Source organism: Exophiala xenobiotica (assembly GCF_000835505.1).
Source record: "Exophiala xenobiotica strain CBS 118157 unplaced genomic scaffold supercont1.3, whole genome shotgun sequence".
Lineage (NCBI taxonomy): Eukaryota > Fungi > Ascomycota > Eurotiomycetes > Chaetothyriales > Herpotrichiellaceae > Exophiala > Exophiala xenobiotica.
In genome coordinates, this window is record NW_013562492.1 from 1,234,774 (window position 1) to 1,262,663 (window position 27,890).

Genomic DNA, 27,890 nt, shown 5'->3' on the forward strand with positions numbered 1-27,890 from the left:
TCCCGGGAAGATGTGATATTTCCGGGGACAAACCAAGACGGTCTCGATGGGTGCTGCTTTTGGTCTCTACAGCGCCTCGTTGGTCAAGCGATAGCGATCTTTGATTGCATAACGGGTGAATGATTGGTTGCGACCTCGGCTGAAGGTGATGGCCCCTTGTCCAAAATCTGCGGTATCACGGTCGATTTGATGGGAAGCATCGCACGCACCCAATCAGAAGGGCGGTTGAAGAAGATGATGATGCGAACATTCAGGGATTCCAGCCTCCTCATGCCGCTCGTTCACATACATCTGCATGTCGATTAATTCTCCGCAAACCCGTCGTTGCAAGCACGTGTCCAATGGTCCGGGGTACAACACGCAGACAACCTGTACACTACTGCCGCCAACCCCTCTGCACGGTGTGGCTTTAAGGTTGCTGTCGCCGTTGTGACTGGCAAGGTGCAGCATATATATGACATCAAGACTCCCTTAGCGAGCGAGTATTTGTTCAGAATGTCTCAGACGGGGCTTGCTGGGATGGGTTTCTGATGAGTTTCCAGGAACTCCGGTAGCCGATCAGGTACAGGCACCCTCGACTGACGGGAGAGCTGGTGCTTTTGAGGGATGATTCTTCCAAACCATAAGTGACCTCACGGCCACTTTGACAATCTGGCACCTCCTCTTCCCGCTAATCTCCCTCGTACCTGAGTATCAGTCTCAATTGACCTACGATGAGATTCCTCGCCACTGCGGCCAGTGTTGGCCTGTGGGCATCCCTTGTTCAAGCCTGGTCTTGCCTTTCCGACGCCGACGCCAAGTCCATCGCCGACCGATCCACCATCTTCCTGCAGCATCTCAATGTCACCGAGGCCAATATGACTGCTCAAGGACTCTTCGCGAACAACATCACCGAGTACGGCGACTCCATCAATTCGCTTCGGGGCGATGCTGTAAGCCTGCCTTCATCTTTCCCATACAGACCCTGTTGCAGTTGATCTTGTCCACTTTGCCCACCCTGCCTGATCGAACTCGCTTTCCATACTCTTGCTTTGCATGTCCTACCGAGATGGGGCATGGATATTGACATAGCACAGCTTGGTACAATCGTCGAAAATGGCAAGCAACGTTACATCAATGACACCCTGTCCACGCCGCCAATCCCTCAGATAAACACACTCGCCATTGTCCACGGCTGTAACCAGATGGTTTGGCAATGGGAGTTCCTTGGAATTGGAACAGGTGCGAATCGAGTCAGGGGAATGACCTTGATCACGGTCGATGGGATGAGTCAAATCACGCAGCAGTATGTCGAATTCAACAGCCTGGCATGGGGTGCGGACATTGGATTCAACATCACGCCGCCGGCTGGTGGGATCCCTTGAAGACAATGGTGAAGAATGCTAGATGTTACAAGCAATAACCGAGAGGACATACATATGATATTGCAGATGCGTTCCTAATGATAGTTAGAACATAATACGACATCACTATGACGATGTGCAAACATGACTGGCGCGGCAAACGATGGGACAGTCATTCCCTAGCAGATGCGTGATGGTACCACCACACAGTTGGTCGACGCATGATTTAGCCATGCCTCCAGATTGATGGCAAAAGGTTGGTAGCGTCGAAGACGGACGTGATTGTAAGGTTGCAAGAACCGGAGAGCGAGTGACACAGACGTGTCGAATTAGTCATCGGACAACCCAATGGTTGCACCCATCCGTCGTTCGGTTCCATGTATCGGGTGTCTAATCAAACTTCTCGAAGATCGATCCGCCTGACAAGACGTCCCCTAGCGGAGAGAAAAGATGTGGAAGAGGATGTTGGGAGATATCCAGTCGGCACACAAGCATTATCTGAAGCATGAGGTCGCCTGAATGTCACGGATAAGATGATGAACAAGGATCTCGGAACCGAGCTCTTGGGGATCGCTTCGATCGCCAGTGACCTGAAATTGTTGGGCGATCCGTGACGATCCGACACAGTACGTAGCAATGTACCGAGGACAGAGGACGTGTGCACTGCCTTTGAGGTTTTGTGAGACCTGCATTGAGCTGAGCATGCGTGGTATGCACAGACAAACATTTTGTCCTTGCGGTCTCCATCTATTAGCAATGGATTGAGAGCCATCATGAGCCAAAAGATATTTCGGGCGTCAGGGTGAGCATTGAGCAAGTCTCTCGCTGCAGGTGGCACGGTCGTGTTTCAGAAGGTGTATCAGTTCCAGCCATAGCCGGTGCCACAAACGGTAGCTGCTAGGCGACTCCTGTGAGCTCCCTGTCCCAGTGGGTGCCCAGGGCCAGTATGCCCCAATTCCAGGTGCCAGAGGACCATTGACGCGCATACCGAGCCAGTCGGTTGACGAGGCGCAGGCAGAGCGCAGGCAATGAGTGGCCAGGAAGCTCCGAGTGTCCCTGAATTAATTATTCCCTCGTCCACAAAGAAAGGTGGAAAGGGCCCGCGTTCTTTCTCCAGTCTTTACGACTCCACCAGATCCTCCTCGTCATAACCAATTCCTTCACCTGCGAAAAAATCATCACACCCCGACGCATTGGGAATTCGATCACGGTATACTATGTACGCATCTAGCAGGGTGCAGGTGGGGAGGTAAGGGTACAGGTAGAGCATTCGAGAAAACCAATACTACCTCATTCTTTCTATTCATTTTCATTCACGATTCATTTCCTTCTGCTTCCCACACATATTCACACTCGCTCTTCATTGTTCACAGGCTGCTTCGATTTCATTGTTTCATTCCTCGACGCAACCACCACATTCGTTGACCACTTCGTCGTACAACATTGCCGAGTCAATTCTCCTTATTTCCAGGTTCATTCGCTTGACATACCCGACTGCAGCACTCTGTGAGACTGCTTCGATTCCAACCAGCATACACCTCTCTGGCAGAGTATCCGTGTTTGTCGACAGAGTCACTTGGCTGAATAGACCAATTTCACTTGGGCTTCACCGCCCACACACCTTGACCCCCGGTGACATCACCCACAAAGGTCATGTCACAAAAAGTTCATTACAAGAGATTCTCCCGAGACGGATTCCAACCACTGACACACAAAACATCTCGAGAAATGACCAACCCCAACGACATTACGATCGATATTCCTATGACCCGTGTGGCCACCAGCAACAGCGCTACTGGTGCCCGGCGTCCAGACCTCTCCCCAAGCCATGCCGAACAAGATGCAGATCTGCCTGAAGAGATGGACGAGAAGACCGGACACCTACACGGACACCACCTTCACAATGGACCTGGCGGTAGACGAAGAAGATACAAAGAGCAAGGAATGGAGAACAAGACCAAGGACGATGGCACTCTCAATGCAGTCGGCAGACTTTACAAGAAAATTTACAATGCTTCGGTCCTTACCCGCTACTTCATATACGTGGCCCCTCTGGCTTTGGCAATCGCCGTCCCTATCGTAATTGGCGCCTCTGTCGCTCCCAAGGCAAGAATCGGAGGAGTCAAGATCGTTTGGTTCTTCACATGGATCGAAGTGCTGTGGGTGTCTCTATGGGTGTCAAAATTGGTGGCCAGATTTCTGCCCTACCTCTTCCAATTTTTCAGCGGCGTGGTCAGTTCTGGCACTCGAAAGTACGCTCTCGTACTTGCTGCTCTCGAAATCCCCCTGTCCTTAGTCGGCTGGGCTGTCACCTCGCTCACGACCTTTGTTCCACTCATGACATTGAATCCGGATCAGAGAGCACGTGGGGAGACAAGCCTTAAGCCATGGGAGTCCATTATCAAGGATATCCTCTTCGCCACCCTGTTTTCAACATTGGTTTTTCTAGGCGAGAAGTTCCTCATTCAGCTTCTCTCCATCAGCTATCACCGGAAGCAATTCGACGACAGGATCAAGGAGTCCAAGAGGCACGTGTACCTCCTCACTCTGCTGTATCAGGCTTCTCGAAAAATGTTCCCAATGTATTCGCGAGAATTCCTTGAAGAAGACTACTTAATCACCGATATCCTTGACCTTGCCGATGCCAGCAAACGAAGCAGCCTTCTCCTCAAAGGACACAAGAGATCTGGGTCTGCCACGCCTATGAGGCTCATCCAAAATGTTGCCAGAGTGGGTGATAAAGTCACGTCGGCCTTTGGCAACGTCGCCCAAGAAATCACAGGGAAGAAAGTCTTTAACCCAACTGCTGCACACTCTGTCGTTGTGCAAGCCCTGGAGAGGAAACATTCGGCCGAGGCTCTCGCTAAGCGGATTTGGATGTCATTTGTTCTCGAAGGCAAGGATGCGCTGAGCATTGACGACCTCGTTGATGTGCTCGGGTCTGAACAAGAAGCCGAAGCGCACGAGGCATTCGAGGTTCTGGATGTGGACTCCAACGGCGACATCTCACTGGATGAAATGATACTTCGTGTCACCGAGTTTGGTCGGGAACGCCAATCAATTGCCAGCAGCATGCACGACGTCGACCAAGCCATCAATGTGCTCGATAGCCTACTGTGCACCGTCGTGTTTGTGGCTGTCATTTTTATCTTCGTTGCTTGGCTCAACAAGAACTTTACGACGACTCTTGCAACAGCAGGTACCGCGCTTCTTTCGATGTCCTTCGTCTTCTCAGTCACCGCCCAGGAGGTCCTTGGCTCTTGCATCTTTCTGTTCGTCAAGCATCCTTTCGATGTGGGCGACCGAGTCGATGTCGGCGATAACCAGTATGTGGTAGAGCGTATGTCTCTACTATATACTGTGTTCCGGCGCGTCAAGGACCAGAAACGGACGCAAGTTCCTAATATTGTACTCAACTCGAACTGGATCGACAACGTTTCTCGAAGCAAAGCCATGCGGGAACAAATTAGCATCTTTGTCGCCTTTGACACCACCTTTGAGGATATCGACCTGCTGAAGAAAGAGATGACGAATTTCGTTCGCGACAAGGATAATGCTCGTGACTTCCAGCCCGACATTGACATCGAAGTCCTCGATATAGCTGATCAGAGCAAGATGGAGTTGAGACTCGAGATCCGCCACAAGTCTAATTGGGCCAACGAATCAGTCCGAGCTGCCAGAAGAAGCAAGTTTATGTGCGCGCTCACTCTGGCGTTGCGTAAGATCCCTCTGTATGGACCCGGTGGTGGTGGTCCTGCTGCTGGCGACAGAGCCAACCCAACCTATTCGGTGGCCATTACCGATGATATTGCAAAGAAAAACAAGGACGAGTTTGACGAGAACCAAGACAAGAACAGACTGGTGCCCTTGAAACCACAGAATCGGGTCCAGAAGGGTCTGGAAAAGACCGATTCCAGGAAGACAGACTACCTTGGAATGTCAACAGGAGTGGAAGCAAAGGAGGCCGCGGCTATGGATCATCTGACCAAACGTGACGTCGCCGTCGACCCAGCAGAACCACTCGACCAACATCAAGAGCTTCTTCTGAACAAGCAACGATCGGAGGACGTGGAAGAGGTGAAGAACCTGTTGAAACGTGAGTCCACTACTGGCCGTCGCCGCGCAGCTCGTCACAGTGGTCTGTCCATGGAAGAGAGCTCTGACGTCGCTCGTTTGGGCTCCCGTACCATCCCTCGCATCGCTGAACCGTCACCCCAAGTACCGATGGAGGCTTCGCAACCGGAGAGAGTCAGTTATTTCGAAGACGGAAACCAAGCAATGGCTCACCCCTCAGCATCACAGCAAGGCTGGACCAATGTGGCACCTCTGAACTACGCGCAAGCCTCGGCCAGACCTATGTCACCACAATCATATCAACCGAATGCACCAACGGCATCGCCATCAGCGAGCAGTGCCAGTCCAAGTCGATATGTGCCCGGTAACGCTTTCTCACAGCAACTGCATTCTCCTCCGCAGCTTCAGCGCGTGCCAGTGCCAGGTATGCCACAAATGAAGCGGAATTTGACACAACAGCAAAGTCCGCCACAATGAGATCACGAAGATTCCGCCACAGACACGATACACATGATTTTGGGCGGGACAAGAAAATGGGCTCGGATGAGGCGTACGTAATTTAGACCAAGGCAAGCTGGGTGCGCGATGGAGCCCTGCAACTACTGCAGTGGTTCATAGAGGTTTTGTGGGAGGACCGTTGTCAGATTACTGAGAGATGTAAGATCCTGCGCTGATAGTGTGTGAATTGTTGGAACCTTGGGCAGAACTGCTACAGATCCTTGAGGACAGCCATTCCAGCGGCCTTTCATGCATCATTCAGTCGATCCAGAGCAATACATCGTATTAATATCTCTTACGCAAGGAGTTGACTAAGAATACAGGTATATCTCGTGCTTATAAAAGCGAAGAGGAGTATCATGAAGCATGTCATCCGGGTGACTCTGCGACCCCCGTCCATCAATATCTCACAAAAACCCCCGACACCAGCCTTGATCGATTGCTGCCACTGCCACTGCCTGTGCGCTGATCGCTTCTCTCATTGCCTTGGCTTCTTGCCCCTTCTGATCCTTGTCGGGATACATTGGTGTTAGTTGCGCTGTTCGTTCTCGATGGCTCGGCTCTTCGCTCATTCCTGGGAGAGCTCGTGGTGTCCCTGCCAGATTGCAACGATCCTCCCGCTCCGCTACTCATTGCTCGTTCTTTGTCTTTGCCCTTGTCTTGCTTTACAGGCGACCACCGTCCAGTGCTTTGCGGACTTCGGCTTGTGGATCGACGGTCACTCCAAGGATCTGTGTCCTCAAAGGCAAAATTTTCTAGGATAATCTCAGGCTCGAAGGTGAGAGGACTTCTCTGTCGGTTGTCGTGTGAGCTTCTCTCGGACGACCTTCGATGCACGGTGGGTGTCCCAGAACCAGATGTTCTCCGGCGCTCTTCTTCGTTTGATGGCTGATCGTATGCAGGGGATTTTCCAGATCGACTCTCGTCCATAACAATGCAAGACTCCAAGTAAAAGCGTGGCAGTCTATCAGCAACAAATGCTTGTCGACTGACTGTGAGAAGCTATGAAGCCACGACCATGAGCCTGCCTCAAACCCTTACAAGGACTTTATGCCGCTCCACCAAGCGGATATCTGCAATGCTGAAGCCTGAGACTAAGTCAGGCCTGATACCGTCCCCTGTCCTCCACAGGCACAGCCTGGCCGACGACAGCAAAAGTACGAATGTCGTGTCGGACACGTATCAAAGAATGCAAATGGTCCAATGAACGACGCACCTGTTCTTTGAAAGATGCTAGTAATAAGGATGAATCGCCACACAGATGTCTGTTTCCAAAGTCCTAGACGTGGCAAAGGGGCTATACTACGGAGTAGTTATACCCAGCAACCTGCAGGCATACAGACACTACCGTGCCCTGTACTATACCGAAATCGCTAGGTGGACAAGGACAGCCATTTGCATCATCGAACGGGAATAGTCGACGTGCCCCAAGATTGCAGGGTTCACCAAGATGTAGTCATGCTGGACCATTGGCGTTACATCGTTATCCTCTTTGGGGAAATAGCTTTGATGTTGACAGGACCAGAAAAAGCCTCTACTTGAAGCAATAATAAGACTTCGACTCATAAAGACTGCCTGCAGCAACCGAGTTGTGTCATTATTGTTGGACCCATCATGACCCCTGCAAACGCACAGGCCAGTCCGCATCGAGACAACAAGCGAGAAAGTGTTGCTAGGGAAGTTTACTAAAGTCGACGCCAGTATTCGGCCCCCCTGATCCAGTGCCGCCTCGCTGGAAACCTTTTACAAGGAAGAGGACTCACTAAACGTTTAACAGCTCGACAGGCCCTTTCCAGACGACGCTTGTCGGCCCGGGACTCCCACAATATTCCGATCCCAAGGCTGCGAGAATAATACGTACGAGGTATTTTATCTTGCTGCCTACATCTGAGCAGGCACGGCAGGGTCGAGACGGCGCTGGGAGTCAGATGACCCCCCTTCGGACACCCTTTTCCTGTCTCCCGTCACAGCCCGCAAACATTACTACGTAGTCTACCATAACGACATGCAAGGCGATCGTCCTACAGCTTGGTCTTTCGGCACTGCTCCTAAGCGACCATATCCGACATCGACTCGTGTGCCAGTCCACTGTGTCCGGATTGCAATACTACGTACTCCGCAAAGGGGCCAAGCAAAATCGATCCAGTTCTGGGCCATTGTTGATTTCCAATCTATATACCTACCTTGGTGGTCAGATTGGGTTCTGCCTGGTTCGCCTTCGAATCTGTCTGCCAGTTCGCCCTGCCTCATATCTGCAACCCATTCTAGGAAGGTCCTCTTGACCTGCAGTAGTGCAACCGTCGACGAGGGAAATCTTGTGAGCCTAGGGTGGGACAATCCCAGATTCCCCCACGTGCCTCATCCCGTGCGCGAAACTCTACAAGTAGGTCTGCGCGGAAAAGGCGTGTCTGTCGTCTGCCTGCCTTGCGCCGGGCAACATTCTATTGAGAAGAAAATCCCTCGGCTTGGGACCGATTTAGTCACGGTTGGCGATTTCCGGTCCAAACGAGAAATGCTGATCATACTATGTACTTGTCCTAACAGTATTCGCGAAATGGCACCTCTCCGGGATTACTACGTAAAGACTTCTTTTGGATATGGACACCATGTCCCCCCATTTCTCCACGGCTACGGTACTCGTAGAGATTCCGCGAAGGGCGAGGAACCAGAAGTCAAATCCCAACAGTCCGGCTACCACTGACCAGGCCAGGCTACCTACGCCTCGCTAACCTACGTAGTAACAAGCCGCCGAGGGTCAGGAAGTGTCCCACGCGACCACAACAGGATCCGAAAGGCACAAAGGATGTACTTGTCAGATAAAACGCGTTATTATTTACCTTTCCACAACCAGAGTCATTGGACGGAGCAATCTAGGTCGTTCTAATTATAGCTCGCCGACGGCCATGACTCAGGCACCAGCCCAGTCTGCCTGGTCCTCCATCAAGTATGTACTACTACGTAATATATACACAGAAGCCAGCATCATGCCGACATAGAAAGAACGCCCAACCACATCTAGCACTCTGCTAAGTTGTAAACTAACTTAGCAAATCCTCGAAGGAGCCAACACGTACTGTACTGTAGTGGCTCTTCTCGCGGGAGCCTACCTAGGTATGTTCAACCACCCATACAGTATATCATCCAGCGCCCTCAACCAAGATTGGACAGTGGTCGCATATTTCACGGCGCAATCAGCAACAGCCCGCGAGCCCGCATCGAAAATCTGGGTAATAGCTCATCCGTCCGCCTGGCACGCCCTTTGGCCACTACGTATAGTGTGTTTGTTGCATTCGGTCGTTCACCCCCTTCGAAGAGGTCATTCGTTCTTTTTCTGTGTGCAGATTCGAACACGTTCCTATTTTTGGGAACACTTTCATGCACGTGCACTGGCAAGGTAGGAGGTTTCCTGCTCAACCAACCTATGGTGTGAATCTGGGATGATCTGGAAAGTGGTGAAGCCAGGACGCGCTACTCTGACTTCTATCCGCCGTTCCGGGACCATATTCTTGCAAGTTGCAACCGCGCCATACTTATCAGTGGCATCGTTGCCGCCCCTTGCGCAGGGTGGAGGTAGGGCGGGAGGTAGGGAGGAACCATTTTCGATCTTGGAGATAAAAGTTGCCCGTCTGTCTCCTTTCGGCATTGACTGATCGGCACTACGCTTCAGGGCTGATTGAATTCTAGGAATGGTGAGTAAGGACCGACACTGCGGTCAAAGTGAACCAACCTCGAACAAAAAGGGTCATAACCTAGGTAGGCTTCTTCATACCAGGCCAGTCTACCCTCTACCCCGAGAAGAAACGGGTTTGAAGGGCGCCAGAGGACACAACCATTGCCTCTGACGCCTCCTTCATGTCTCGAATACCTCTAGAACAATGGCTGCGGTCAACTATACCATGATGATGCACGAGGATGCCACGAAGTGTTGAGTTATGGTGTTGGGGATGGCCAGCTGTGCGCATGCGGAAATACTAGTAGGTTGTCGACATCCTTTGCTGTCCACGAGAGGCGACGAGGGCGAGGCCAGATCTCATATGAAAAGCCTTCGCCCTCAGCCCCCCGAACGATGCCATCCACCCTCTGTATCGTTCGCGCCCTGAAGTCTCAAGTATCTTGTCGCAGTACACTGTCTGCTCTTCTCTTCTCTTCTCTTCTCTTCTCTTCTCTTCTCTTCTCTTCTCGTTCGAGCAGAAGGCTCTGAGCAAGATCCCCGACAGCTTCCCAGACCTACTTGAAGTGGCTTCGAGAGGGTATCCACGAGGGCGCCACACCATCGATACGTATAACCACCCTTGACAGGGGAGATATCTACGTCTACATCTGCCTTACGCTCTTTGGGAAACTCCTCCTCCACCACCCCTTCCCCCTTCCAAAGAGAGATCCTGACATTACTGGCGGTACTCCGTACTTCTATTGGTGCCTTACTATTCCTTCATCGAGAACGCCCTCTTCGTCATAAGCATATCATGTCATTAGAGTCATACGCCAGGTCTAGTCTACTGCCCAGGTATACGCCATGCGGATGCGGTTGCGTGAGCACTGTGAGGCTGTATCCGAGGAACTACAAGCTTACTCCGACTCCCTTTACAGGCCCGTGCAGGCCGTAAGATCCCACCCTCACACCTGAAAGAACTCCGTAACCGCCGTACCCTCCGTGCCACCTATTAGTAGGCGGTAAGGTACCAATCAAAACTTCTCCATGAACGCCTTCCGGACAGTCCACATCCTCGCCCTCTTGCCGTAGATATACATCGGGATCGTACTGACCAAGCAAACAATCTGAATGGCGCCAATGCACAAAAACGTCGTCCGTGGGCCGTCGTCCTCCAACCACTGTGCGAAAAACAAACTAAACACCAAGCCATGGAAGATGTTCTTGCTGAAATTCAAAGTCACCAATGCCTCGCCGGCGTACTGCCGGTAACTGTCGACACAGAAAGTGATGGACGTCGTGCTTCCGAGTGAGCAGCCGAATGAAATCAGTCCGAAGAAGACGGTCGGCACAATCCAGTTGTCGTGCTCTTCGACGGACCAGCCGTAGCCCATCAGGCCGATCGCGGTGGTGATGGCAATAGGGAAGCCCATGACCAGCCGAAACTCCGGTTCGTATACGCCACCATTCCTCCGCGCCATGTATCGAACAATGACATCCGACACTTTTCCTGCAACGACGGTACCGAGAACGCCGCCAATGAATGGTGAAATGTAAACCAATCCGGCCTGTAACGAGGTGAAGTTATATGTGTCGCGATTTTTGTAGATGGCCGTTATTGACTCGGAGAGGACAATTAACCAGCCGACCGACAATGAGTAGACCAGTGCCGACCATAGGACGCTTGGGTAAGCGAAGAGGATGAAAGGTCGACAAGCCACCAAATACCATTTCGACTTGGACAATCTTCCATTCCACGGCTTGAGGACCTGAACGTAGGACTTTGGAGGCGCGTGACGGAGATTGGTCGTATAGCGCGCAGGCTTGGGGTGGCCAATATAATCGTCAGGGCTTCTTGATGTCTCCAATGCAACTGGACTTTGCAAGTCAGATACAGGCAACGAAACGACACTAGTGCTTCTTGTCAGATCATCTTGTTGTTCTGTTGTCTTCGCCTCAACAACTTCTGCGTTGGGTGTCGTATGGTGATTAAGATAGTTGTCATTCTTTTCGAGCTCCAGGTAATAGGGCGAATTGAGGTTGTGCAGATGCGGAACCGAAGCGTTGGCGTCGGATGATGCAGCCCCGGGTGCTGCAATATTCGGAAAGTTTTGAGTAGGAGGTAAGACAATCGTCGGGACCCTTTTGCCATTGATGGTGCCGTCCCAAGGCCCGTTCAACCCTCTAAGATCCGGTGGCGGAGGCATAGATAGACCTGTTGGCTTGGGTCTTCTCCGTCCTGATTGCCCCTTGGTGGGAGTGTCTGGCTGACTTGCTTGCGGAATGGGTTCCTTCTCTTTCTCGTCGCTCGGTCCGTCTGTCATATTACCTGGGAACACGGCTGGCCTCACTGATTCACGATGGGCTGGAAGGCGTTGAGCTTCGGCGTCTGTCGCTGTGGACTTCTCGACCTCAGGATCCTCCTCCTTGTCGCTCAGGGGATCTTCAAATCTGGCGTGCACATTCTGCTCATGAAGCATATGCTGTCTCGGCGTCATGGCTTTCTCCATTGCGAGTCGTAATGCAGATGGGTCCGCGGAAGGAGTTTGTGGTTGGTGTGGTTTCGCATGGGGCAGGGGATGGCGGAAAATGCTGGACAGGCTTCGTTGAGCGGTCGGCCTCCTTGATTTGGCTCGAGGTGTTCGATCCCAGAAGGTCTCCGGCACGAAGAAGAACAGAAGGCATAGGCACAACGACACAACCATGGCAACAACCCTGTGAACGGTCAGAAGGTGGCAGTCAGATTCACAGGGTTAAGCTTACCAGAAGACCCATCTCCAATCCTTTGCGGCAATGATGACAGCACTCACCAAGGGAACCAGGTTCTTGCCGCCGAGTAGAAGGAGAGTGTAAATACCTACTCGAAAGGCCCGCTCATGCAAGAAGAAGATTTCGGCAATGGTCGCGGAAGGGAGACATTCCACGGGACTGACGGAGATACCCTGGAAGACTCGTGCTGTAGCCAGGTGGGCGTAGTTGGGGGCTTCAGCACACCAGACCGATGTGAGAATGAACATGATCGCGGAGACCAAGTAGACAGGTCGTTTGCCCCACAGAATAGCAGTAGGGGAGAAAATAACACTACCCACTCCCAGGCCCATCATATAAAGACCGGTAGTCAAAGCAACTCTTGAATAGGACACATGGAACGTCTCGGCAACATTGTTGAAGCCAGCCGCCAGAAGGGGCGTGATTCCTCCACCAACCATGCAGTAGAAGCCAAGGGAAAGCAAGGCAGTATCTCTTCTCCATGAGGGCCAATTGAGAGGATCGTTCATGGAATCGTCGGGTTGCGGATCCAGAATGATTTGCCCATCTCTTGTTTTCTTCTTGGACGAGTAAGAGGGTCGTTTGACGGGAGGAGCGAGAGGCTGCGGGGGCATAGAGGAAGAGCTCCTCCGGGCATGTTGATGTTCGAGGCCGAGAGGTTCATTGCGGTTTGAGGAGAGTAGAAGGACGGTTCCGGGGACTTCCTCTGTCTCTTTGTCGTTAAGGATACCCAATGACCATCTCTCTATGTTTCGAGCCATAGGTCTGGGGTGGAGAGCCACGGTCAAAGCACATAACTAGGTAGGCTTAACGAAATAGAGAAACAACGGTATTGATGAGAGTAGGATGCGTGGAATAGGTCAGGAATGAAGAGGCCTGCGGTCTGGGCACAGAATGATCGCAATCCGGGGAAGTCAGACACTGAACATATTATATGCTGTCAGACATGGGGATCCTGCCTTCCGCAGACCTGTCGTTGAGAGACCATGCGTGACCATCAGGCTTAATCCCCTGTCAGACTTACTGGCATTCTCTGCTGATATTGGCACATTCCTATCAACGTCACTTTGCGTGTCATGCGTGATGGTGCGACAATGATTTCTGTCGAGCAACAGCCCCGATGGCCCCTAAAGCTTGCCGAGTCTTTCGTGCCATTTCGCCTACGACTACTACGCGAAAACAGTCACACTGCGTCGGACCTGCTGACCCAAACGCCCCTGCTCATGCAAGACCGCTTCTGCATATCATCCTCGATTATCCCCCACGTCCCCGCAACCATCACTCAATCACTCATCAGATGATTCAGAGAGACGCAAGCATCACATTCAGATTCGACACCGTGATGGGGTTTTCATGTTGTGCAGATATCATCTGGATAGCCACGCCATGCATACATCTATCATCTGCCTGATGGATCTTGTCACATGCAAAGACCCCCGTGACAATGGGTGCTGACAACACCGACTTGTCTCTAGCATCTATCCTCATAGAAACCCCCCGTCCCTTGTCCAATTTCCACCTTCCCTAGAGGCTGGACCTGCCAATAAAACCACAGAAAAAGCAAAATGGACAAACACATTTCATCACGTCGTAAATGGCTGTACATAACAATGTCGACCATCCGGGTGTCGCTCATCAAGCAAAATCAGCGTCGAAGTGTCCAAAAATCCGCTTCTGGGCCTTGCTTTGTGCTTTCAATCCTCCGTAGCTCTTCCGCGTCGGGCAGTAAAAAGACCCAGACCCAACGACGTCTCATTCTCTTTGCCGCTGCCGTTGTCCAGTACCTCCCAGACACGCGGCCTCCATTCTCCAATCATCCCTTTACCCTCTTTGAACATTTGCAATCCATGGCCCATGTCCTGCGCTTGTAGAGATCCTGTAGTGTTGACGCTGCCAAAGAGATATTTAAGTCGGGCATCGTGGAGCTTGTCCTTCAATAACTTCCCACACATCATCTTAACCTCGTCGCCGACCTCATCCACAATCGTGGCAAGCACGTCAAGAATGAAATCATGCACGTTCTTGACCTTCTCCTGTTCTTGCTTGTTGCTCAGATGTTTCGACGCAGAAGAAATCGTAGGGTGCGTAAAGATGAGTCCGAGTCGAACGAGAAGCTGGACTTGCTCCGTTTGACCCTGCTTGATATTTGCTCCGCTACGTCCTGCAGAAATCACTGCCAGCCTTTGCAGGCATACCATTTGGAGCATATGGTCCAGGCAGCTCAAGATCGCCCACCCATTGGCCCCGCCCACACCATCTGAAGAGCTTGCGTGCGGGCTGGATGTGACCGACATCATTTGAGCAGGGCTTCCATTGACGGAATGTCCTGACAGCCCAGGTATTGCCGCAGAATTAGGGGTCGCCACATTGTTACCCTGAGACTTGAAGAACTGTGACAGTCGATCGATCAATTGTCCCGCAAATCCAGGCATAGGATTGGTGTCTTTTGTACAAACACGAAATGCTCGATTGACGATAGAAGAAAGATGGTGGACGTCGCCTGGGAACATTGCCGACAACGGACTTGTCGTCTTGCTGGGTGGAAACCTCGGTAACGCCTCCAGGAATTCGTGTTCCACCTTGTGTCGGAGCCTGTTGGCAACTTCGGGTCCCACTGCTTCAAGCAATTGTGCAATTCGAGAATCGTCGTTTTGGGCTCCATCCGCTTCATGCAGCATCTGCTCCAGTGCGTCTGTAAGAGCTTCCACTAGTTGACCTTGATCCACAGGAACGGTATGTTCTGCTCCGAGGTGTGAGATCAGCCATAGCCGCAACCGTACATATCGGTGTGAGAAGATGTTGACGGAGTCGAGCAGGGGTCGTAAGTTGGCAGAATCAATGTTCCCACCACGGTCGCAGCTCAGCAAATGATCGAGTGCTTGCACCAGCCGTTTTGCTGCTGGCTCGGGCAAGGCGGATGAGGTAAGGGTACGGTCATTTGCCAGGAGGTAGACGAGGCGGGTTTCCGACGGGTTTTGAACATTCTCCTTTCCCAATTGGCAAAGCACTTCTAATACGCGCCGGGGTTCTTGATGGCAATAGTTAGACCACTGAGTCCGAGTGTGGTAGAGGGCAGCATTGCCCAACAACCCCTTGTCTGGTGAAGTGACATAGCGCAGCAGAGCTGTGGCCGAAGGCAGCTTGCTCAATGCCAATTTCGAGATATTGATAGCTTCGAAAAAGCCGACGAAGTTGAGACATCCAGCCCCAATGAGGTTTTGAAAGATGACAGGACCAAAATCGCCGTCAAGAAACGGCGCCAGTTTTCCCAACCACTGCTGGATCAGCTGATCTGCCTGAGCCTTTCTACACAACCGCAAGCGACTCAGTAGCAGGCAGAATGAGAACATGGTTGGCGAATCGTCTCCAAAGTTCTGCTGTTTTTCGATTCGGTCCACAAGAACCGAAAAGAGTCCATTCATGGTCTGCTCAGTCATGTTGGGTTCGGACTGTAATATGGCCTCGAAGTCTTCCACAAAGGTAGCTCCCGCTTGCTGTAATGATTCAGCAATACCGTCACTGTACGGAGAACACGCCGCGACTGCCCGGCCCCTGTCGCCTCGAACAAAATTCTGCTGCAAGAACTTTAGTGTTGGCGTCTTGACGGGAAATGCGGTGCAAAGCTCGAGAAGAGCATTGGTGAGGAGCGTCATTGCTGGTTTGGTAGTGCGCCAAGTCATGTAGATCTGGCACGCCCTCTTGTGTAGCACTTCGAAAGCGCCTATTGCCATGAAGGGTTCAGCGTGATACTGGATCGTAGCCACAAGCGACGCCACCAAATCATCATCTTGCGAGCTGCACAAGATTCCAATCACATCAGCAAGAACAGCCTGATCATTCATGCATTCGAGAACGTATCGAATGAACGAGAACTGTTCGCAGTTCAGCCTCAAGGTGGAGAGCATACTTAAAGGTGATGAAATTCCAGGCACATCATGCATCGCGGTCTGCACAACTCTCGAACGAAGCCACAGAGAGATCCTCGACTTGATAGACCAGGGCAGGGCAGCCAAGGCAGGCTCCGCTATGCTCGACGTCTCCGACCGAGAGCTTGGACCTAGCTGTGACAACTCTTGCCCGATATACTGGATACAATGATTGTAAAGGTCTCTTTCCGAACTCAAATCGAAGCCACAACGTTCCAAAAGTGAGTTCCGCAGGTTGAGAACATGTTCTCCTGCATTTTGTAGGGACAAATCAAGTAAGAAATGGCTGGAGTCCGAGGAAGACATGCCAGCATCCGGTATGGTAGTAGTATCCAGGCGAACTGTTCCCTTTTTGGGAAGACCCCTTACCATAAGCCACTGCAAATATTTGGCCGTTGGAAAAGAATTCGACCTCGAGAGTTGCGCAATCAGATGACTTAAGCACTGGACGTCCGTCATTGTCTTTCCTTCCCTGTAAGCGGAAAGATAGTTCAAGATGACAGTATCTGTGTCGTGACCTGCTCGTTGCCACCGTCGGATCAAACGAGCGAAGAGGTATATTCGGGCATTGGAAGACTGAAAGCGTGTACATGCCCATTCAAGGCACGAGAAGATGACGACATCAGCATCAAGGCAGACTGTTGTCAGGGTTTCTGCGAGCTTGGCCACATCAAATGGTGCGTGAAGAGAGTCTAAAACCTCCACAATCGCCTGTACTGGTGAGCGTTTGGCGGAAAATTGTCGCTTGTTGAAACCCATTGCCCTTTCATTGATGCGATTGAGTTCATCCAGGATTTGTCGTTCCTGCTGAACTTTTCCATCGAGGCATGTTCGGATGATGGGATATATTTCTGGCCATTTATCCGGCATGAGAAAATTCCTTGGGCGAGTGAGGAGTAGGCCGCGGATCGCATGGTGCAGTCTTTGCGTGAGCGGAACTGCAGCCTGACCGGCAGTTGTGCGCACCAGCTCATATTTCTCGATAAGTGTTTCGGCAAACCTTTTGCCCCGCCTTCGATAGTAACTCATATCCTGCCTGAAGATATGGGTAATCATCAGCCAAAAAGGTAGTTGATCTAGTGGTGAAGTGGCAAAAGATCGGAGTATCCAGTCGAGACAGTGGTCGCGGTCAAGCAGGTTCTCCATGTAAAGCCGCGTAGTGATACGGACCGCATATTGAATATTGGACCTCCAACCTATGCTGCCAATTTGTGCCAAATGGGCTTCCAAGAACTGCTCCACGTTAATGGTCCATTCGCGTAGCCATTTTCCTTCGGCGCCCATCGCAAGAGCCGGCGTAGTCCCCTTTCTCTTCAACGTCCGAATTTCGTTTGCGCAGACGCACTTTGCGAACCATATTGCACGACTCATGGGGACAACGTTCTGCAAACACTGATCAAGCAGGAGTTGGCCCCGAATGCCTTGTGGAATAGTCCTGCTCAGCTTTCTCAACGGCACATCCGCATTGGCCAGATCTGCAATCCATGACTTCCTTTTCGCTTCGGTCAGGGTGACTCTTGGAGGAGGCTTGAAAGTCGTGTGAGGATTGATGAGACTTTGCTGGTTCTTCTTGTCTAAGATGAGAGAAAACAGAGTGGATAAGCTGTCCACGCCTGATTTGTGCTTGAATGCGTTATATAGTGGCACCCGAGCCGTGTTCAGCTCTTTCTCGGTCGGATTCGGTGGTTTATCGAAATATCCTTGCTTTACGTTGGTGTCGTTCAATACGTCCTCGGGGTGCTTTCCGGTCCAGGGAAAGAAGCCGGCAGCTCGCTTGGGAACAAAACGTGGCGCCGAGCCAGGCGGATCCAAAGAATCAGGAGTCGTGGGTACAGGAACATAGACTCTAGACCGATGAGAAGGTTGTGACCCATCGGCAGCTTTGAACTGTTGAGAAGGATTCCACGGACGGCCTGGAAAATCCGGCGGCTCTTGATCAACCAAAGGTTCCGACTTCTTGTCCTGCAAAGTGCGAAATTCCAATTGCAAAGCCGCAGGCGCTACAAGACGTAGCTGAGGGCCTTTGGTATCGGTCGGTGTGGTGGCGTTTATTATGGCCGTGACTGTAGAGCCATTGCTGGAAGTAGAAGCCTGATTTGGTTGGACATCTCCCTCCACTTTCCTTCGTTTGGCCGGTCTATCCTGCCCGGACTCAGTATTTTGTCTCTGTAAACCGGGTGGCCTTCTGCCAATGGGTGGAAAGATATCGCTCCCGGCTCGATCGAGAGAAGGTCGATGCAAATCGGGAGGACATCTTAACGAAGGAGGCCGCGATTCGGCCGGAGGGTTCGAGGTCATGACCTGATCATCTTGATAGTAGGAATGGAAGCAAGAAGGCGTGTTATGCCTCCACGAAGGTGATGGCTAGGCTACTCGAGCAGGTTCCGTCGTGTGGCTGGTCCTACGTTCGAGGTCACCTGGGTAATCCGAGGGTACAGAGAGCGCGGACCAAATCGGCGCAAGAGTTGAACTGGCCAAGCGTGTGGGGACAGATGAATAACGGACTGTAAGGCAACGAGGCAGTCGCTATTGGTATGAGTCACTAGAAAGCGGCCTCAGTAAAGTCATTGAATGTATATGGTGGTAAAGCAGAAGAAGGAGAAGATGCGAAGTGAGGTGGGTGGAACAAGTCCGCAGGAAGGATGGTCGGAATTGAGATAGGGTGAACGAATTGAGTGATGGATCGCAGCACAAGGGCTCGGAAGGAACCAGTTCGGCAGAACTACCCTAGTTAGTACGAGTAGCTCGCTGAGCCTTTCAGAAGGTTGCCAACGCAGCCGGGGTTGAGATGGCGCACCTGGAAAGGGAAGATGGCCAGTGGGAAGTGTATGGGGCCTGGAAGATGGAAGACGGAAGATGGAAAGCAGCGATCTGATCACCCTGGTGTGCCAGGCCCCGGCTAGAGCCTGGTGAGCCACTAACTTGCTAACGGAGTGGTACTCCGTTGGGTACGAAGGTACTCCATACCGGTAGGGCCAAGGGTGTACTGGTGGCCCATCATTCGTGCCCATTATTGTTGTGTCGGAGAAGGTCGAGGTCGGCGTAACACGAGCTTCGGGAATAATCATCAAAGCATCGTTACGAGCTCGTCCCTCCGACCTTCCGGGCATGATTGGCAGCAATTGAGCATACCTAGGTAAGGGCAAGAGAAGCGAGACACCCTTGAAAGACAGAATTGAGACACACATGGGGTTTGATAAATCAAATATGCACAACGGGCTCTGTACCTACAGTGCCTACCCACAGGCCTCAGGCATACTCACCTGGTGCTCGGCAGGAACAATTGAATCATGTCTGGAACTCCTCGATTCAGCGACGGAGGATGACCACGACACGCGTGATACCCATGACACCCATAATCACCTAAATGATGGGTGGCTGATAGGCGATCACGGCGGGTTTTGGAGCTTGACCTCTCGCCGGATAAGCATGGCGCGGCATGACCAACTCACCCGATTCACCCACTGCGGCGTTGCCTTCGCCAAATCGGCCGGCTTGGGTCAGACCTTGAGCCTTCTCAAGTTACCTAACATTTACTCCCACGACCCCGTAGGTCTTGGAACTGACTCGCCTTCCTACGATTTACCACCCACCTACGACACGCTACGAGTACCACCCATTGATGAAGTTCCTTCTGCGTGCTTCTACCACATCGTCACATCGCTTATCGGAAACCCATCCGTCGTGGTGTTATCGATGGGTTTGCGACAATATCATCGATGCATCGTGTTCGACACCTCCTCTTGTTCGACACCTCCTCTTGTTCGACACCTCCTCTTGTTCGACACTTCCTCTTCAAGGCCGAACGAACATTCTACGGAAGTCTATCGACTCTACGGAAAGTGAATAGCAATGAACCTACCTGATACTGTAAGTACCGTGGGTGTCTTTGTCCTTGTCTTTTCGGCAATCCAACTGCCCTTCCAGCATTCCTACTCGTGCTTGGATCTGGTGTCTTCGCTGCCCTCCACTTTCCCTATGTGGGGTGAGATTTGTTCCTCGTTGAGATACGGAACAAAAAAAGTCAACCACTCGTACTTGGATTGCGCCGCATCCGTCCGGAAACATCCTAGTAGCTGTTGAATTCTTCCGAGAAAGCAACTACGGAACAATCGAGCGGCATTCATCGTCGTGGCCCACGATGGCGAGCTTATCTTCCGCACCTCTTGCCTCGCCAGTGCCGGCACATCCACTCGGACGTCCAACCCCATCTTTTCCCGACTCCCTGCATGATCTTCAATTGGCTCACGGCAGTATCGGGAGACAAATCTCGGCCGCACCGTGCCTGTCTTAGGTGCGGGTGTCACTAGGGACGCGATCATGTCGGGTGAGAAGGCACAATTTATTCACAACTTCTGAACAATGCCTAGGCCACGTCTCTAATCCTCATGTCAGCGTCGGGACGCAAGCAGACTATCAACCACCACCTGGGATTACTGGCATTGTCCTTGCGAATACTGTCTAGTCAGAGAGACGTAGATCCCCTTGGGTCCCGACGGTGCCACTATGCTGCAGTTCTAGCCGTCAAAAAGCCCTCAGTAATGGCACGGTGTCATCATCAGACATCCGTCCATCTTTCCCACCCTCAAGCCCATCCTAGAGGCTATATTTCCTGCCCTTGACGGTTGATATCGTGTCTGCAGGGAGGCTCAGCCGTTTTTGGTGACTGCTGACTCCGACCATGCTGCCATATCGGCTTCTTGCGGGTGGCGAAGCCAAACCCTCTTCACCTGAAGCGCCTGGAAATGGATCGCCTGCTAAATTGATAGAATTAGTTGGGTCTCTGTCCGCGTCCAGTGACAAGCCGACGTGTGTCGTGACTTCTGTACTGCCCTCGGGATCAGGCAACGGTGGGAAATATTGGACATTGACTTTTCCAGCCTCGTTCATCAACGGATCGAGAAGAAGCTGCTGCTGCTCAACATCAATCGATGAAGCCAATGGTGTCATGACCTCCGCCTTTCTGGACCCTTTCGACCGGGGTAAGCTCCGAAACGCTGCTTCCCGCGCAATTTTGGCCAGCTTGGGACTTGTCATTAATGGAAGGATGCCATGAGCAAAGGTTTCGCTGCCTGGCCAGTAGCTCGTCCTTCGACTCATCTGTGCCGATGTCGAAGGCCTTCTTGATTGAGTGAGGACTTTCGAGAGCCGCCTTTCCAATGTCTCTGAATCTTCCGGATAATTTCCATGTACTCCAATGTCTCTTTCCGCTGGACTAGGACCGGCGTCCTCGGAACTCGGAGTCGACGAATTCTCGTCCCAGATAACCTCGTACATAACATCCTCTGAAACATATTTGATTGAGCATCGCCGCATCGGATCGAAGACTCCGAAGCTCTGGCCAGCCAGTGAAAGGCGCGGTGGAATTGGCGTAACCGCTGTAAACATTGGAGGAGCAATCGTACCTGTGGCTGGACGGGCTTCGTTGCGATCTACCGAATGACGCCGTGGAGTTTGCGAGTTGCTTCCTATGGCTTGCAGACTTTCACTGGGACCAACACGATATTCGTCTTGGCCCGTGATTGTGTTCAGGAGAGATGACAAGAAGCCAGTATTCTGCCTGCTGAATTTCGGGGTTGGAAACGAGGTGAGGGACATTCGCTTCGGTGACGCTGTGGTGGTCGCACGACGAAGCGTAATCATTGCCGGGCTTTGTGTTATAGCTGTTTTCTTGGATATTCGACCTGCGGGCTCCGGAACTGGTATAACTGTAGCAAGGCCTCTTGTGGCAGCCGCTTTGGATGACACTGTCCATCGACGTGTTTGGATATTATGGTTGATGACCAATCCAGTCCTCCAAGGTCGTTGATTTGACTGAACGTCTGGAAGTGAGCGTGCTTTTCGTAAGGTAGCTGAATCAGATGTACAACTTCGTTTCCGAAGGCTGCGTCCGCGACGCGGTTGTCGCGCGTTCACGGTCGGATTCGTAGGTCGTGTATGTGGAGAGAAAGGATCGTGCCATCCTTGCCGATGGCTTTTGTGCTTTTTCATGGTCAAGCTGATTCGATCGCTGTCGTCTGGTCTGAAAGGAATGTCTTCCGAGCTGTTGTGCGACAGTGGTGGACTCAGCAAAGGCTCACTTCGCAGGCTACTGGGAGTACCCGCGGGTTTGATGACGGAATAGAAGCTTATAGCCATGATTCAGAATTGCTGACTGTTCTTGCGATGGGGATGCTAGTAATAATAGTCGATATGCCCAGGATAATGATGTTAGGTCCAACCCGAGCATGCGAGAAAAGAATGGTTGAACGCAAGTCTGGAAAGCATCTTTCTGGCGCCTAATCATGGCCACCTGCGCTTCGAGATAACTTCCTTGTTGACGACGATGATGTAAGAGGGAGAAGCCTCAGCATGAGGAAAGAGCGATTGAATCACAACCCAATCCTTTGACTGATGCGTGTCAGGCGCATGACCTTATCGGAAAGCGGGTGTCTGCATCGCCATTAGAAATTTCTTGATCTTTCGCATAACTCGACCGGAATCAAGGCAGGTCTCAAGCCGCCCTTCGTCCCTCAAAGAGAGTATTATCCTGAAACACAAGGCCGATCTGTCTCTTGGGCCACTCAAGATATCGTGCCCATATTGGATCGAGTAGACTGGAAATATCAACGACTAATCTGTACGCCCATCCCATTGCCCACCAGTGATGATCCATGCAGCGGAAAGTACCAGCCCAGTGTGCAAATAGAATCAAGGCCAAAGGTTCGCCCCGTTTCAAGGACTGAATGAACGGGGCTGGAGCCATGATGAACCAGGAGAATATATGCCCATCCCACTCGACAACGGAGCGACAGCGCGTAATGTCACGTAGCCGTTGTAGATGCTCAAGGAAAAAGGTTCTGCTTGTCGAAGCGTCTTCGCCCGCTAACATAGGCGTCACTTTGGGGTCGTCCACAGCTTCGGCGAGAATTTCGAAAGCTTCCACAACATCTGCGGAGTGCGGAGGGAGGTCTCCCGGTTGAGGGTATCGTAATAATTCCTCGATATCTCCTTGAAGCCAGGTATCTGTCTCTCTGATCACGGCATAGACACCTCTTAGTATCATGACTATCTCAATGAACTCAGCCGTGGGCGAATGCAAAGGAAGTATGACACCGGGGGAGTCTCCTTGAGTCAGCTCCAATTTCACACTGTTCAATCCTTCTGGGAGCCGTTTCGATGCAAAGGCCCAGATACTCAGGAAGAGCGACAGACAGAACAGGGCGATGCCGTTGTCTTGATTCGGTTTACTGACTGCAGGGATATATCCGGCCAATGCAGCATTCTGGTGAGCTAGTGCGACTTTGGAATATTCGGCGTATGCTTCGGACGTCTTGGCTTGCATTGTGGCCTTGTGGAGCGCAGCAGTAGCCATCAAACCGTGAAGAAGGAAGTCATGGCGCAGGGCCTCCGTAAACACTGTGTCTCGCCATACAACGTGCGTTGAGAGTCTGGAGGACATAGTCATGTACGTCCGAGTCGAGTAGAACTGGACGAGCTCGAGATCCAGCAGTTCAAAACGCTGGATATCTGTGACAGAGTCTCTTCCGGCGGCGAAAATTGTGGTCCGGGGTCTGGAAGGTGGGAGCACTCCTGGATGTGGCTGCTCTGGGTCAGAAGGTTGATAGTCGAGGCTTTTCGGAGTCGATGTCGAGGTGTCGTGTAGGGACAGATTTGTCGGAGTGGCTGAGATACCCTCAGGAGCATCTTCCAGGAACGAACATGCAATTTGGCGTTTCACACAGCGCTGACATCGTGGACTCGTCTCATCGCACTTGGGTCAGGTTAGATGGGTTTCGGGAAAAGAAGCTCCTCGTAAGGCTGAAGCGTCGGCATGGGACTGACCTTGACTCTCCTGGCCTTGCATTGTTTACATCCATGATGTGACTTGGTATGCGACCGACGCGACGGCATTTCGAGGGCTATTGTCTGTCAGCTTTATGTTTGTGCATCTTGGTTAGACAAGTTTCTGTGATGAAATGAAGAGGTCAAGCTGACGTTTTCCCTTTCGTACCTACGTTCAGGTATCGGACTTGGCAAGCCGCAAAGTTCGTGTTCGGCCTGCCCGGAAAGCCTCGGACGACGTCTCTGTCTCACCACGTTATCACCGCCGGACTATATATCTAGTGACATCAATGGCAAGTATTCCAGGCCATCGACCTTGAGTAAGAAGATCAGCAGCATCTAACATGTAGGCCACCACGACATTTGGGAGCTGCGGTGGAATTTAATAACCTTCCATTTCCCAAGGCCCGAAGGCTACTGTAGCGATCATATATTCTAGGCAATATTCGCGCTGCTTATCATAACATGCTTGATGCTCGTCAAGATGCTCCATCACTATTCTCGGCTGTCATCCATCACGGTTGTGGTCCACTTCGCAGGGCGCCGGCTAATGCAGTTATACGGAGGAAGATCATTTCTTGAATTTCCTCATTGGTTCAAAGAAGAACCCGGGGTGAAAGACGGTCATCAACACAGAAGCAATGCCCACCATCCTGAATTGTAAAGTCAGTCTACGGTATGAAACTTGACTGTGGAAGACCACTCACATGCCATCAAGCACTAAAAATTCGGTCTCTTTTTGCATCAGAGAATCTGTGAAGTGTCAGAAAACAATCCCACTTTTGAGCAGACAAGAAGGAAATGTGCCGAGTAGACATGATAGCTTCTTGAAAAGTGAGATGACTTACTTCCCCAGCCACCTGCCATTTCAGGAAGACTATATTATTCTCGTCAGAATCACTGCCCAGGAAATGCGCGCATCGAGACATACCGATAGATGCATCGGATGAAGATCGTAAGGAACGCAAATCCAATCGCAAAGCAAAAAATGCGGAAATTCCGACTCGTCTTAGCATCAGTCGCATTTTTCTCATACTCGCTTTCCGAATGGGTGACCGAGTTTGCCTTTTTGGCCTTCTGGAAGCGAAGGAAGTAGTCGAGCATGAGCACAGCGCAGACGGCCATTGTGGCAACTTGAAAAGCGATACCGGCCACGATCAATCCATCACCAACATCCAACAGTTTCTTGTTTTGGCCTTGATCACCGGCGGCCGCGGCAGTACCGCCGCCAATGGCCTGCAGCACGATCGATCCAAAATCGCAACCAATGAAAACCCAGGGGTATAGCCTCGGTTTCAGTCTCGAATGCTCCGGGCCACAGTAGAGGACGAGGTGCTTCAGCGTGACGTAGATACCTGCTGCCAAAAAGCTAGGTGCGAGAACCAGGCAGCAGATCTGAGTCTTGAATCCTGCAGGAGACCAGGGATTGGAGTGCATGATGACTCGTCCAATATAGCCGACAGCTTCACCAAAACAGCCCACGGCCACGACACCAAGATAGGTCCATGTCCGTCGCCATGTGCCCAGGCCTAGTTGAACAAACAGACATAGGCCAAACAGCGCAATGAAGAATGAATTGACACTGAGATTGGGATAATAGCCGTAAGTCGTTAGTTCCACAGGACATTCCGGAGTTATCTGTGTACAATATCGACGAGCGTGGTGTGTGCCGTTGGACGACATTTTGTATATGACTTAGAAGGGACGGAGACCCGAGGCGGAAGATCGACAAGGAATTGGCGAGTAAATCGAATAGACGGACTTGGGATCTCTCAGTCAGACGCTGGTCATTCTTTGAAATGAGAGGGAAGTACAAATTCAATGTTCCCACAAAAAGGACAGCGCGATGGCTTATAAAAGACGATGTTGCTCAAGAAATAAATGTCCAGGGCGAGGTAGAAGAATGTTTGGAAGACAAACGACTGCGACGCTAATCTTCCGTTCTGGAGCCATCGGTATGGCCTTAAGGGCGCTATCTGCCCCAATTGCTGGTCAGTGTTGCTAGTGAGAGTGTCAGGACTTGTGGCGAAGAACACGCGAAGGGCACCTGTGGAGCTCCCGAAGAGAGCATGATTGCGTATCGAAAGAGGATTCCTACAACCGACCCTCGTTTAAAAGGCATCTAAACGATCTTGGGAATGGTATACGACTCGGATCTTGGGTGCTCCGGCTGCACGGTGATTCCGCGGTGGGATTCAAATACGAATCCGAGCGACCGTTTCATTTCTGGTCATTATTTGTTCATGCATGTTTTTTCGAGTAGAGTATTAAGTTACTTGATACACAACTTTCTGCGCGTCGGGTTCATAATCAGGCCATCCGCTGTTCGATCCGATCAACATGACCTCCAGATAACGCATGATCAGTATTTCAGATTGTAGCCGTTTCCCTTCTCCAGGGCTCGCTTCCATGCAGGACGCTCTTGACATCTCTTGTGCCATTTAGCCAGAGCTGGGAACTTCTCCAGGTCGATGAAGTGGTTCAGCGCGCACACGTCCATTGGCCAAGAGAGAATGAAGTCGGCTCTGGATGGCGAAGAGCCTCCAAAATACTCTCGATCTCCAAGTTGTTCATCCAGATAGCCAAAGTTGAGATCGAGCTCGGGTCCCGAGTAGCCCTGGTGTATGCCTCTGTGAATAGGGTAGATCAGTGGCCGCAAGAAGAAGGGTGACAACTTTGCCATCATAGTGAACAGCACTTCGACGGACATTGGGATTCCAATGGTAGCGGCAGCTATGTTGCACAGCTCATCGTCGCGAAGCCAGTCGCCATCTCCCTTGAATCTATCCTTCTTGTCGTATTTGTCGATCAGATATCTCGCGATAACGAGGGATTCGATGACAACTCTGCCATCGCTTGTACACAGCTGCGGACTCTTCCCAAGGAAATGTGTCTTCTTCAGCTCTTCCGGAGCTCTTCTTTTGTTGGGACCGGTCTCATTTCGCTTGTGGAGGACGAGGTCATAAGGGATCTCGAGTTCTTCGAGGAGCCATAAGATGCGCTGAGACTGAGAGTCCTGCTGCGTGTCAGCAATGCTCATAAGGTACCAGGTGGACAGAGCGCACATTGAGATGATGCAGGGTTGGTTTGGAGTCTGCCATAGTATCTTAATTAGACAGTGTGGACGGTCCTAGACTTTTGATAGGTATAGTGACACAGGCGTCCGGTTGATGGGAAAGAAAGAGGGACGTGGGTGGTTGGCTTTTATCCTTTCGTAGGTAGGCTTGAGGCTATCATGCAGCGACCCCTTCCACACAACCAGGACGGGCGATCGCGGCGGTGCAGTGACGAACCTTGCTCATAGACTTGCCTGGGAGGATCCTTCGGAGAGGTTAGACATGCTCAAGTGCAGTGGACTGATTATCATCTTAGCCCAGCAATAAATCAGCAGGCGAGCAGGGTAGAATAGAAGCGCAGGCTGGAGGACGAAAGGCAGCCAACCTTGGCGCAGAACTAATGCTTCGCTTGAGAGTCCAGTATCCTCGTATACCTGATGGCAGTTTAGATGTGCATCCATGCACATGCTCGCGCAACGAAGTCTGAGTCGTCCGAGATGCCTGCGCAGATGAGGCTTGATTACCTTCCTTTGACCGAGATGATATGGTCTCAGAAAATCACTCGTCCTTCCATAGCGCAAGACACGAAAGCCTGTCAGGTTTGCAGCTGAGGTATCTTGACTTGAGCTCTGCGAGAATTGTGTTGGTACTTGATGCTTGGAGTATCTCACCTAGCATATACTCGTCATCTCCAGTCCCTATCGCACTATATAATTGTCTTCGTGTAGAGCATTGAAAGGGTAGATTG

At 51.5% G+C, this 27,890-nt stretch overlaps 9 protein-coding genes across 10 annotated transcripts; 2 read left to right on the forward strand and 7 right to left on the reverse strand.

The window, feature by feature from the left end:
- Positions 1-713: 713 nt before the first annotated feature.
- On the forward strand, positions 714-1,364 carry PV05_04658 (uncharacterized protein; the record flags this gene model as incomplete). Its single annotated transcript, XM_013461084.1, has 2 exons — positions 714-932; positions 1,077-1,364. 2 exons carry the CDS (start codon positions 714-716, stop codon positions 1,362-1,364), a joined length of 507 nt encoding a protein of 168 aa, XP_013316538.1.
- A 1,229-nt stretch (positions 1,365-2,593) lies between these two features.
- On the forward strand, positions 2,594-6,309 carry PV05_04659 (uncharacterized protein). Its single transcript, XM_013461085.1, has one exon. The coding sequence runs from the start codon at positions 2,997-2,999 to the stop codon at positions 5,892-5,894; it is 2,898 nt and encodes a 965-aa protein (XP_013316539.1). The 5' UTR covers positions 2,594-2,996; the 3' UTR covers positions 5,895-6,309.
- On the reverse strand, positions 6,182-7,624 carry PV05_04660 (uncharacterized protein). Its single transcript, XM_013461086.1, has one exon. It carries the CDS (start codon positions 6,843-6,845, stop codon positions 6,315-6,317), a length of 531 nt encoding a protein of 176 aa, XP_013316540.1. The 5' UTR covers positions 6,846-7,624; the 3' UTR covers positions 6,182-6,314.
- Positions 7,625-10,364: 2,740 nt separating this feature from the next.
- PV05_04661 (uncharacterized protein) lies at positions 10,365-13,218 on the reverse strand. The gene is made up of 2 exons (XM_013461087.1): positions 12,331-13,218; positions 10,365-12,282 (listed from the first exon to the last, which is right to left on the reverse strand). The coding sequence occupies exons 1-2, from the start codon at positions 13,095-13,097 to the stop codon at positions 10,602-10,604; spliced, it is 2,448 nt and encodes an 815-aa protein (XP_013316541.1). The 5' UTR covers positions 13,098-13,218; the 3' UTR covers positions 10,365-10,601.
- A 318-nt stretch (positions 13,219-13,536) lies between these two features.
- Positions 13,537-19,093, reverse strand: PV05_04662 (uncharacterized protein). Its single transcript, XM_013461088.1, has one exon. It carries the CDS (start codon positions 18,558-18,560, stop codon positions 14,031-14,033), a length of 4,530 nt encoding a protein of 1,509 aa, XP_013316542.1. The 5' UTR covers positions 18,561-19,093; the 3' UTR covers positions 13,537-14,030.
- Positions 19,094-20,858: 1,765 nt separating this feature from the next.
- On the reverse strand, positions 20,859-22,400 carry PV05_04663 (uncharacterized protein; the record flags this gene model as incomplete). Its single annotated transcript, XM_013461089.1, has 1 exon — positions 20,859-22,400. The coding sequence occupies one exon, from the start codon at positions 22,398-22,400 to the stop codon at positions 20,859-20,861; it is 1,542 nt and encodes a 513-aa protein (XP_013316543.1).
- A 355-nt stretch (positions 22,401-22,755) lies between these two features.
- PV05_04664 (uncharacterized protein) lies at positions 22,756-24,155 on the reverse strand (the record flags this gene model as incomplete). The annotated part of the gene is made up of 2 exons (XM_013461090.1): positions 22,756-24,015; positions 24,087-24,155. The coding sequence occupies 2 exons, from the start codon at positions 24,153-24,155 to the stop codon at positions 22,756-22,758; spliced, it is 1,329 nt and encodes a 442-aa protein (XP_013316544.1).
- Positions 24,156-24,254: 99 nt separating this feature from the next.
- Positions 24,255-25,988, reverse strand: PV05_04665 (uncharacterized protein). Its single transcript, XM_013461091.1, has 4 exons — positions 25,018-25,988; positions 24,935-24,963; positions 24,794-24,839; positions 24,255-24,739 (listed from the first exon to the last, which is right to left on the reverse strand). Exons 1-4 carry the CDS (start codon positions 25,767-25,769, stop codon positions 24,658-24,660), a joined length of 909 nt encoding a protein of 302 aa, XP_013316545.1. The 5' UTR covers positions 25,770-25,988; the 3' UTR covers positions 24,255-24,657.
- Positions 25,989-26,325: 337 nt separating this feature from the next.
- On the reverse strand, positions 26,326-27,882 carry PV05_04666. 2 transcript variants are annotated; one of them, XM_013461093.1, is made up of 3 exons: positions 27,814-27,882; positions 27,152-27,407; positions 26,326-27,102 (listed from the first exon to the last, which is right to left on the reverse strand). In XM_013461093.1, the coding sequence occupies exons 2-3, from the start codon at positions 27,185-27,187 to the stop codon at positions 26,449-26,451; spliced, it is 690 nt and encodes a 229-aa protein (XP_013316547.1). In that variant the 5' UTR covers positions 27,188-27,407; positions 27,814-27,882; the 3' UTR covers positions 26,326-26,448. The 2 variants fall into 2 exon arrangements, with proteins under 2 accessions (XP_013316547.1, XP_013316546.1); XM_013461092.1 differs by having other exon boundaries at positions 27,152-27,882.
- Between the last annotated feature and the right edge of the window lie 8 nt (positions 27,883-27,890).

What these genes read in the sequence shown, in the direction of transcription:
- PV05_04666 (XM_013461093.1), bottom strand. Translation starts at nt 27,187, where the DNA reads ATGGCAGACTCCAAACCAACCCTGCATCATCTCAAT. An exon ending in CAACCCTGCATCATCTCAAT is followed by an intron (nt 27,103 to 27,151) that starts GTGCGCTCTGTC and finishes GACACGCAGCAG; the next exon opens with GACTCTCAGTCTCAGCGCAT.
- PV05_04660 (XM_013461086.1), bottom strand. Translation starts at nt 6,845, where the DNA reads ATGGACGAGAGTCGATCTGGAAAATCCCCTGCATACGATCAGCCATCA.
- PV05_04662 (XM_013461088.1), bottom strand. Translation starts at nt 18,560, where the DNA reads ATGACCTCGAACCCTCCGGCCGAATCGCGGCCTCCTTCGTTAAGATGT.
- PV05_04659 (XM_013461085.1), top strand. Translation starts at nt 2,997, where the DNA reads ATGTCACAAAAAGTTCATTACAAGAGATTCTCCCGAGACGGATTCCAA.
- PV05_04661 (XM_013461087.1), bottom strand. Translation starts at nt 13,097, where the DNA reads ATGGCTCGAAACATAGAGAGATGGTCATTGGGTATCCTTAACGACAAA. An exon ending in GATTGGAGATGGGTCTTCTG is followed by an intron (nt 12,283 to 12,330) that starts GTAAGCTTAACC and finishes GACCGTTCACAG; the next exon opens with GGTTGTTGCCATGGTTGTGT.
- PV05_04665 (XM_013461091.1), bottom strand. Translation starts at nt 25,769, where the DNA reads ATGTCGTCCAACGGCACACACCACGCTCGTCGATATTGTACACAGATA. An exon ending in TTCATCCGATGCATCTATCG is followed by an intron (nt 24,964 to 25,017) that starts GTATGTCTCGAT and finishes AGAATAATATAG; the next exon opens with TCTTCCTGAAATGGCAGGTG. An exon ending in AATGGCAGGTGGCTGGGGAA is followed by an intron (nt 24,840 to 24,934) that starts GTAAGTCATCTC and finishes GACACTTCACAG; the next exon opens with ATTCTCTGATGCAAAAAGAG.